The sequence below is a fragment of the Onychostruthus taczanowskii genome, unplaced genomic scaffold (genome assembly GCF_017590055.1).
Source record: "Onychostruthus taczanowskii isolate IOZ18803 unplaced genomic scaffold, ASM1759005v1 scaffold71, whole genome shotgun sequence".
Taxonomy (NCBI): Eukaryota; Metazoa; Chordata; class Aves; order Passeriformes; family Passeridae; genus Onychostruthus; species Onychostruthus taczanowskii.
In genome coordinates, this window is record NW_024504898.1 from 2,894,258 (window position 1) to 2,905,604 (window position 11,347).

Below are 11,347 nucleotides of genomic sequence, written 5' to 3' on the forward strand. Positions count from 1 at the left end.
CGGTCCCTGCCCGCAGCCCGGGCCCGGCGGTGCCGATGGGGCCCGGCCGCCTCTCGTGGTCGCTGCTGCTGCGCTGCCGGCGGGCGGCGGCGGCCCTGGGTGCGACCCGNGGCCTCCCTGCGCCCGCCGGGCACGGGCGGCGGAGCGCCCTGGAACGGGGCGGCGGGCGCCGGCGGGGATGAAGAAGAAGAAGAAGAAGAGGAGGAGGAGGATGAGGATGAGGAGACCCTGGAGGAGCTGCTGAGCCCGTCTCCGCTGGCCCCAGGGCCCGGCGCCCAGCGCGTTGCCGTCGTGCACCCCGCGGTCAAGTGGGGCCCGCAGAAGTCGCCGCTCACCACGGGTGCGGGGCTGCGGGGGGCGGGCCGCAGGGAGCTGTACATCCAGGGGGTTCGGAATGGACTGCCCTGGGACGTGGTGGAGTGACTGCTCCTGGACGTGTGTAAGAAAAGACGTAGTAGCACCGGGTGTCATGGGCTATTGACATGGTGATGTTCGGTCACAGGCTGCACTCGATGATCTCAGGTGTTTTCCAACCCCACTGATTCTGTGGCTGTGTCGCTGGTGTAAAGTGGACCCGCTGCTACAGCGGTGAAACCGCCACGTGCGGCTTGCAAAGGACAGGCTTGGATGGGAGGTCGCTCCTTCCTTCTTTGACTTCTTAATGACAAGGAGCTGTTAGTGAGTGCTGGCAGGTCTGTGCTTTGACTTGCAAACCATGCTGGCTGTATTTTGGACGGCAGAACGCCTCCGTGCCGGTTGGTCAGGGAAGCAGTCGGATGTCGCCCTTATTAGCACAATGTTAATTGCCCTCAGCCCTGCTGCCTGCCCAGGTGGGCTGGAGTCCTTTGGCCTTAGGGTTGCCCAGAAATTGGCTGGAGAGCAGCAATACTGTCCTGTCCAGAGAAGAATGCAGTGAAGATGAAGTCCTGTATAAATCCTCTTGGGGACTTAAGTGCTTTTATGCAGCTACTTAGTGATACACCAATAATTCTTCTGTAAGGACCTTTTTTTAGGATTACTGTTAGGTTTCTCTCAGAAATCGTAACTAGCTAATATATAAGCATTAATCATAACCAATTAAGACACATTATGAACCTGATGCTTCTCTTTGAACACTTCTCGAATTAGAAGGTTGCAATGTAAAGGATTAAAGCATCTTCTAAGTTACTTTTTTACGTATAGAATCATAGAATGGTTTGGCTTGGAGGGAACCTTTGAAGGTCATCTAGTCTGACCCCCCTGCAATGACATCTTTCACTGGACCAGGTTGTTCAGAGAGCCTTGTCTAATCTGGCCTTGAAAGTTCACAGGGAATGTTTACAGGATCACCACCTCTCTGGGCAATCTGTCCCAGTGTTTAACCATTCTCATTGTAAAAAACTTATTTTTATCAAATTTAAATCAAATCTCTTGGTTTAAAACCACTGCCCTGTTTTATTGCAACAGATCCTGCTAAAACGTCTGTCCCCAACTTCCTTATAAACCCCTTTTTCATACTAAAAGGCTGTAGAAAGGCCTTCCCAGGTGCCTTCTCCAAGGTGGACAACACCAACTCTCCCAGCCTTTTCTCACAGGAGAGGTTCCACCTGTCTGGTCATCTCCAGCACTCCTCTGGACCTGCTCCAACAGGTCCATGACTACCTTGTGCTGGAGACCCCAGAGCTGGATGCAGCACTGCAGGTGGGGTCACACCAGAGCAGAGCAGAGGGGCAGAATGCCCTCCCTTGCCCTGCTTTGCCTCGGATGCAGCCCAGGACATGTTTGTCTCACTGGGCTGCAAGCACAGAGTGCTGGGTCACGTCCAGCTTTTTGTCCAGCAACGCCCCCAAGTCCTTCTCAGCAGGGCTGCTGTGATCTGTCCATCCCCCAGCCTGTATCAATATCCTGGTCCTGACCCAGATGCAGGACCTTGCACTCATTGAGCCTCGCTAGTTTTTCATGGGTCCACTTCTTGAGCCTGTCCATGTTCTTCTGGGTGGCAAGAGACACCAGAAGTGTCTCTTGCCACCCAGAAGAAGTTGTATATACTTATTCTTTTATTTTAGTTTATTATGTGATGAACCTAAATCTTGTTAGTTTTATTAGTGCTGCTAATTCTAACAAATTGTTCATTGCAGAATAAAGTTTTTAACCTTTCCAGAATTTATGTGACATAATTTTACAGCTGAAAAGTAGTCAAAAAGTAAAAAGTAGCACCTTTCTATCCAAACTTACAGAAAAATAGCAGTGATCCCTCTCCATTTATTTAAGCCCTCCAGATGAAGAGCCTGAAGTCTGAACAAATGTTTTGGAATGATTTTTGAAGCACCACAGATACAATAGGAAATCTGTGTATTTAAAAAAAAACATGAGGAAAATAATGAGGAAAAAGTGAATTATGATTATCTTTAAAAATATGTTACCTTTTGGGCCAATGTAACCTATTTAGTATATACAATGTAACCTAATTAGTATAGAAATAATGTTTTGCTGTCTAGAGAAACTTCACAAATTTGTTTTGAAGAGGAAAATTTCGGCATATCCGGACTAGACTTGCTGATCTGATAGTCTTTCATAGTCTTTGTATTTCACAAAGTCCTCAAAAATTATTGCTTTGCAGTGTAGATGTTAAAAACTCAAAAGTAGTTGATGAACCAGAATACGGGATTCAAATCTGCTGGTTTTAGCAGGTCCCAAAACAGTTTAAGTCCTTTATGATTAAGTGGCTGTGAAGTTAGCAGGAGGATATGCCATATTATTCATTCCCAAATTATTGCTGCAAAACGCCAAAGTGTTAATTGTGTGGCTTTGTGCTCATCTGAAATAAGAGATTTTCCAGCTATTTATTAATTTCACTTGTTGAGGAAAAAAGCTTGGTGATTTCTTTCCTGACAATACAGTTAAAAATTCTCCTAAGCCAACAACCACAGAAATAATTTATACTGTCAGAAAGATGCTTTCTCTGATAAAATTGCATCAAACTGTTCAGTTACTCTGATTAGAGTTAAGACACTTTGATGCTTGTGCTAGAAGTTAAAAGAATTTCAGTGTAGCTTAGTCTTTCCATGTTCATGCATGTACTGTATTATTGGTGATCTGAGCAGAGTTATGATGGTACATTGTAATATTTATTTCTTTTTTCTGTTATTTTTATGTTCCTGAAGCTGAATTACAGATTGCCGAAGCCGTTGCTCTTGTAGATACTCTTCAGAACTGGACAGTTTTAGATAAAATAATTATTCCTACAAAAAATCCCAACAGGAAGTTTGTTTTTGGCAAAGGAAACTTTCAGGTTTTGACAGGTAAGGAATGAGATCTTTCAGCACTGCGTCACTCTAAATGGAAGACTTTTACAGGCAAACTGTTCAAGGATAGGTGTGAAAGCTGAAGAGAGGGATAATTTTGTTTATCCATCATGCAGGTTTGCAGGCAGGCTTGAAAGAATTTTCAAGTTACAAAAGCAATGCAGAATAGACATAACCCCTGGTCACTGAAAATGTGTGAGGCAACTTAGTCTGTAACTTTATGTGATTGACATAAGTGAAACTGATGCTGTTCTTGGCACAGTACTAAATTAGCAATTACAGCTGCTCTATGAACAAGGAACATGGTGCCATTTGATGTTTTATGAGCATTCTGCTTAGTGCAAAATGGTTTATAGTCTGGGCATTTTAAAAAGAGAATTGACATTTAACACTGTTATTTTGCAATCATTATCCATCTTTTAGAAAAGATTAAAAAATTGCCCCATGTGACAGCTGTCTTCTTGAATGTGGAAAGAATATCTTCACTAACAAAGGTAATTAAACATAATATTAAATCATATTCTTTGCATCAGTGTTGTTTGGAAGCTATTGATGTTAGGAGAAGTGGTCACTTAAGATTCTGAATTTGCAGATGTTAATATATGAAGCACCAGGACTGAGTTTTATTGAGAAGAATCTTAATACCTGTTGCATTTTTCCAGTTGATATATGTTTCCAGCTTGTGCATGAAATTTTCCAGCAGCATAGTATAATTTTTTATAGACTCTGCTCCCACATTTGACACTAGCCCTTTTTAAAATGTTGAAAGTGTTACTCAAGGTGTTTTTTTTACAAAATGATGGTGTTAACACAGCTTTTGTTATGAAGAATGTCAATATTTTAGATTAGCTATGGGCTCAAGTTTCTATATTTATAATGGATAGCATATTTTTTCCTTATGCTGTGGATGCCGAATTGTATTTTGAATATGAGGTGTAAATTCAGAGTAAGCTTATAGCTGAATGTTTCAAATACTTAAACTTTCATTCCTAACCCTTAAAGAGAAGCTTTGAGGGGTGCAGCATACTCCAGTATTTTAACACTGTAAGCAACTGGTACATGAACTACATGGTACATGAACTACAGATACTCATGGATAAACTAAAATAAAAACTTTTTTGGGTTTTTAGTATTTGCAGCATCATTCAGGGTGTAAAGTGTATGCAAACTTTGCAAGCAAATATTAATGCTTTGCTGGTGGTTTTGAATGCTTTCCCTGATTATAAAATGAAGAGTATTTCTCACAGATGGTTATTCAAGTGCTTCCATTTGTTGATGAAAGGGAAGTTGAAAATGTTTCACTTCAATTTCCTAATTTTTAGGAAAAGTCTGTGTTTTATAGTATGAGTTCTTTCATTACTAGATTTGCTAAAAATTGTTTTCTTTTCATGAATATAGATCTTAAGAGAAATTAAACAGGGTTGATTCAAGAAAGTATTGAGAACATGTATACAAGCATTCTAGATTTTAGAAATGTCATAAGGGAACTACTGCATATTTTAAGTGTCTTTTGCTGAATTAGAGCAAGGTTGAGGGGTTTGGGTTGCTTTGGGGTTTATTAAGTGTTTCATTAAAAGCTTACTATTAAATAATTTTCCTGCATTCCTCTCTTATTTGTTTGCAAGTTTTAGTAATCTTTTTTCTTTTCCTGTGTTATCCCTAGTCTTTCCCATTCCAATGTTTCATAATTATTTTTTACAAGGATTTAACCACTGACATTGTTGATTGTGAGATATGCTGTAAGACTTGTTTCAAGAATCCATAAAGAGCAGTGGAAGGATTCTCTCTGAATTTGATGGGTCTAGACATAAAGTTCTGCTCTCTAAACTCTCTTTAACTCCTCTCTTTCTAGTCAACCAAATTTTGACTTAGCATGCTCATGATTACCCATCCATTGCAATGGAATCCTGAGATCCTCTGAGTTCAAGTGTCCATCAGCTAATTAACTGTACTTGCTGTGTAGGAATTATTCTAGGGATACTGTGGGGGACAGAAGACATCTCGATTCTTTTGTCTTACATGGCTAAAGAAAGAACTAGAAGGTGCCTGGGGCGTGCAAGTCTTTGACAGATACACCGTGGTACTTCACATTTTTCGCTGTAATGCCCGGACGAAAGAAGCAAAACTGCAGGTAGCACTGGCTGAAATTCCACTTCTCAGGTACCTCGGGCTGTGCAAATCACATACTCATATCCACGTGTTTTAGTGACTGTTTCTTTACAGTAACAAAACCCAGCAATATTTACTGTAAAGAAAAAATACACAGGGTGTTCAGTGATTGATTAGAGCACAGAATTATTTACTGTAATGTCATTATTTTAAGCTTCTGCAGTGCTGACAGGCAAAACCAGAATGTGTTCAATAATCTTACAAAATGTATTTTTCATTAAAAGGTCCCAGTTCTTTCTAAGACACAAGATGGATTGCAAGAATATGTAGGAATTGGATATGTATATCCCATATATAAAATTGTTGAGTTTAATAAGAAAAGCTATAAACAAGGAAGATTAATTTGTATTTAAATTTTCCATATTTCTGCATTCTGTGGCATAGAAATGTGTACATGGCAGTCGGTGTGAGTTATGTGGATGTTTTAGAGATATATTTGTCTCTCTGAAATTTCAGAATAGCAATTATAATTTACCAAGAGAGCTGTATACTTTTTCAAGCTACAGTTGAGTCAGAAAAATCTGGGTTTTTTTCTCCAGGCTTCTTGCCATGAGCAGGTTTTATTACAACTCAGTCATTTAGTGGTTTTATATGTACTATCAGAATAACACTACTGCTTCACAATTTTTAGGTATTTTGGTATTACTGGATTAAAAAAATTGCTTCTAATTAACTGTTACTCTGCTGCCAGGTCAAATCTGAAAAATGAGGTGTCTCAAAGAGATCAGCAGAGAGGTGGTTCAAGATACATCATGGGCTCAGGTAAAGTCTAAATATTGTCATGATTTAGAGGACTTTTTTCTCCATGGCTTTTAAACAAATGTAGTTGCATCTTATTTTATTTGGAGGAGGTCAGGAGGGAAAACCATGTTCTGCATCTAATTAAACAAATGTACGAAAATCTATTGGAAAGTAAGTTAGATAATAAGGTTTGGGTCTGTACTGGTCAGGTTTTTTGGTAAGTGGTGAAGGATGAACAATTGCTTGCCACAGGGATTTTTCATAAGTGTACATGGACACTTTAGAGTGATTAGCATATGTATAATGCATATGTATATAATTACTTACTCACTTTTTTAGGCAAGATTACCTAGGCTTAGTGGACTTCACAAGCCCTAGTGCTAACTCACTTGATTTCCAAATACACCACTTGCTATACAGTTTCTCTTGTAAACTATTCTGCCAATTACTCATTTGTATTTTTCAGGTGAAACATTTCTAGAAACACAGAGTCGTGTCTTAAAAGAAAGAGAACTTAAAATTAGGAATGCCCTGGAGAAGCTAAGGAGAAAAAGGGCTTTGCTTAGAACTCAGCGCAGAAAATGCGAGTTCCCGATAGTCTCAGTAATGGGCTATACCAACTGTGGTAAGCAAAACCTCCTGAAATCATAACACAAAAGAGCTTATACTGTCTAATTTTTAATTAGAAGCTCCAGCCAGATTCTCATTTGTGTGTGTACAGTCTTCGTATTTTAATTAGGTTTTTTTTAATTGTGTAATAAATATTTGTCAGTTAGGGTGTAGTTAGGAAAGCAAATTAAGCTGCTTGGTTTTTTCAGTCTCCAAGACATGTTTTGGAGAAATGTCTAGCACCTATTGTGCCAAAAGATTTTATATGCAGTGCTAAAGACTGCACTGTTAATCTCCCTTTATATGAATCTCTACTACTTGATCAGAACGGGTACAGAAAAGTACACAGGTGTTTAGATCACCATGAAGACTTGAGGCATAGGAAGACAATTAAGAGTTAGCTATTGATCTGAGAAACCTGCTTAAGGAGCACTGTAGCTTTTCATGGATTATGTGTAGCACTCTGAGATGTGTTCCTAGGAGAATCTAAATAAAGCTAAAAGGGTTTTTTCTGCTTTTTTTGGTTTGGTATGGTTTTTTAGCTTACACGAGTGAATTCTTACTCAAGGCATAAATAGACTTTGGACTAGATACTTTTTTCAGTTTGGATTATCTTAAGACAATTTCATTTTCTTATTCAACTTCTTAAAAAAAAACAAACCTATCTTGCACTAATTTTGTTATGACTTGTACACTCAAAGATTTGGATTATACTGTATGTTTTTCTTAAATGTCATACTTCCATACTTTCCCAACTGAAGATTCAAATATATATAGATAGATATAAAACAGTTTGGCATACACATAATTGAAATACTTTAATTAGGCTATATACTGAGCATTTAATGACCAATTATGTGAAATATCCGTTGAGTCAAATAAATGTCTCTAGTATTATGTTCATGAGGAAATGCCCAATAAAGGCCTCAGCCTAATAAGGTATATATTATTAGCGCTTCTCTTTATTATTTTTTTTTATTTAGCAAGTAAATTATTTCCTTTGACAACAGAAGCACTGAGGAGTGTGTAAGTGCATGCTTCCTAATGCTGTCACGGTAGTGCTCTTCAGAGAGTCTTTCAGGTGAGAGATGTAGGTAGGTCACTTTGCAGGTGAAATGAGTCTTTGATCATCTTGTGATTTCACAGCACAACTGTAGATACCAGTATGTGATTACACAGGTGACCTTAAACCCAATTCCAAGTTATAAAATGTAAGATTCTCTTGGATTTCCTAACATCATATAGATAACCGATCACAAGCTACAATTAAATTACTCAAATAGATGTAAAAATACATGTTACATCATACATTTCACCTGAGCCTTGCAAACTAAATTTTACTTGGAACAATCCATTCAAATACTGTCCTTTTTTATTTAATTAGGAAAAACTACATTGATCAAAGCCTTGACTGGAGAAGCAGGACTTCAACCCAGAGATCAGCTGTTTGCCACACTGGATATTACAGCTCATGCTGGCTATCTGCCCTCACATATGCCAGTTATTTATGTTGACACCATTGGGTTTCTGACTGATCTTCCACATAATCTGGTTGAGTCATTTTCAGCTACACTAGAAGAAGTGGCTTACTCAGTAAGTAGTCAACTATAACAACTGGGAAATAAAATAATTTTGGTTTAGATAATCCTTACCCCTTCAAAACAGAGGAACTTAATTGACATGCTATTCTTAGCAAAGTATCTGGCTGACTATAGTAAACTCCTGAGATAATGATGTAAATATCTTCAAATAAACTAATTTTCTGATACTTTATTTATGCAGAACATACAGCTACAAAGGGATTTCAGAAAGGGCTTATTTGGAGTATACATGTCTATCTTCATGATACTTAAACCAGATAAACCAGATTTTTCTGATAAAATATCTGAACAGTGCATTTAAGTGAGTCAAGGCTAGCTTTCCTGGGAGTTAAAAGTGAATTTAAAGCATCTGAAATTACCTAGTTTTAACTTAAGGTTGCCTGTAGAACTACAAGTGGGTGATTGTGATGTGATGCAGGCAGTATGTAATAAATATAAATGTACTTTAGCAATTATTTTCTCATTAAAGTTTGTTTTTCTGTGCTATAACATAGTGTAAAGCTGCATACATACACACAGACATTTAAACAAAAACCCTGTATTATGAAAGGTAATGAAATTCAGTGGTAGCTAGATGCCAGAATGCTGCTAAAGATTAGACTTAACCATGTAATAGCAGGGCTTTAAAACCTGGCTGAAACCATCCTGTTTGTCACTTACTTCTAATTGTTTTTCAAAAATTTAAAGCAATGTCTTGTGCAAAGATGATGAAACAATTTGAATGCAAATGTTGAGTTTGGTTGCTTGGTTTTTATCATGGTAATCATTATATATATACTTGAAACTGGTAAATTTTGTATAAAGCTTTTTAGTGAAGCATCAGTAATAGTATCCTGGGAGCTAAGCATAAGGATAGTATTCTGTATTTTGAATGTAAAAACAGAATTACAAGTTACATGGAGTTTTTTTCCCTCTGCTTTTGAAACAGTTTTGCAGCCATTACTCTTCTGAAAGCTTTCTTCAGAGACCTTTTAAATCTCCAGTGTTCTTGTAGCCTATTTGTTACAAAGCCTTTGCTTTGAACAAAATGGATCACTTATTATTTGAAATCTGATTCTGTAACTAGCTTGACTGACAACATTTGCTTCAGGTTTGTGGGAGGCAATTTGTACTCACTAGAGGTGGAACACTAAGCTGCTGCAGATTTTCTTTCATGGTCTAAGAAACAATAGTTTAATACTGTTTTAGTAGTTAATTTTACATTGCTAATATGCCAATGTATTGCCAAATGGATAGGAAAGTATTTTAAAAAAATTAGCAATGCAAAAATGGTATACAGTCTCTACAACCTGGTAACTGGCGTTATATATTGATCTTTGCTAGGATCTGATAGTTCATGTGAGAGATATTACTCATCCAGAAACCATCCTCCAGAAAGCAACTGTCCTGTCAGTTCTGAGGAATCTCAATCTTCCTAGCCACTTATTGGACTCAATGGTAGAAGTTCATAACAAAGTGGATTTGATAGAAAGGTAAGCAAGAGATGCTAAGTGTACTTAAACATTTCTTATGTTCTGGAATCTTTTTAATTCTTAGTGTCGAAAAGAGATCTCACACTTCAGAATACATTTAATGGTGTTTCTCAGTCTTTTACATATGTAACTATGGTCTGAAAAAGAATTAATTATCTTTTAATTACAAAAGAAATCACTTGAGTCGTACAAGAAGTGGCCTCTGTAGAAGGTGTCAGTACAAAGTAACTCAGTTAAATTGTCCGTGCTTGGAATATTTTCCCAACCTAATCTTCATGAACAAATGTGCTAGCAATTAATTTTCTTTCAGGTATAAACCCACTGAAGAAAGTGCTTTAGCTGTTTCTGCTCTGCATGGGCATGGTTTAGAAGAACTGAAACAAGAGATAGAGAAAAAAATACTGACAGCAACAGGGAAGAAGATTCTAACAGTTAACATCAACTTAGAGGGACCTCAGCTAAGGTAAATAATTTTAAATCATGTGAAGGACTTGGAGAAATATGAAACAGTCATTCATGTCTGAAAGTTTTCAAATCATATCATACTGATTTTAATCTGCATTAAAAGTAACAGAGATAATTAACAATGTTTTGCGACCTATTGACAAAAAACAGCCCCATTAGAGAAGTGAAGCAAAGCACTTAATCTTGTAAAGTGTTACCTAGAGAGGAACCTTCTGACCTAGACAAAGAATCACATTTTGTGCAATGTGTCATGCTTTTAATATGCTAATATGCTTTTACATTTACAGTTGGCTCTATAAAGAAGCAACAGTTCAGGAAGTAGAGGTCATGCCTGAAGACAGCACAGCCAGGGTGAAGGTGATAATCAGCAGTTCTGCTTTTGGCAGATACAAAAACCTCTTTCCCAACAGTGAGATTTTCATGTCATGAAACTGCATCCTGTTCTAGGAGAAGAAACTGATCTCCTCAAGAGGATATGAAATAAAGTGAACGACCTGTTAGTTTCACTGCTGAATAGTTTATTTTTCTTCCACACTTGATGTTTTTGGCGCATTTTAGAAATGGACACTTTCATAAAACTTCTATATGGAAACAGTAAGAGCTTTGAGCTTAATTTTGTCAGCAAGTACCAGGACAGCACTAAATTTTTAATGTTAAACCTGTTGTTGCTATAAGCTGAGGACCTCAAATACATGGAATGGCATCTGACTTAACCTACAGAAAAGTACCAAGTTTTTTGTATCATATAAATAAAGCTTTTTATTGCCTTTTTCAGAAGAAAATAGTATTTATTATAATTATGGTATTTCAGGTGGTCTTTGGAAAATAAAAGTTAGTGAGGAAAATATTTTTGGTTGTATATAAATAATGAAGATAAATATGTGTTCAAGCAGAATGCATGAATGTAAGTGAAACAACTGTGATGTCTTATTGCAGTGAAGAAAAAAAAATCAATTAAGACATTAAATAAAGTTATCTGTGAACATGCTTTACCCATACAGTTTTC

At 37.6% G+C, this 11,347-nt stretch overlaps 1 protein-coding gene across 1 annotated transcript; it reads left to right on the forward strand.

Annotated features, from left to right (window-relative positions):
- Window positions 1-35: 35 nt before the first annotated feature.
- LOC121345317 (putative GTP-binding protein 6) lies at window positions 36-11,337 on the forward strand. Its single transcript, XM_041422100.1, is given in 11 exon segments — window positions 36-106; window positions 108-340; window positions 3,144-3,281; window positions 3,708-3,778; window positions 5,314-5,444; window positions 6,145-6,215; window positions 6,661-6,819; window positions 8,188-8,396; window positions 9,728-9,876; window positions 10,187-10,339; window positions 10,629-11,337. Coding segments are annotated over 11 exon segments (1,527 nt in total). The 3' UTR covers window positions 10,771-11,337.
- The last annotated feature ends 10 nt before the right edge of the window (window positions 11,338-11,347 follow it).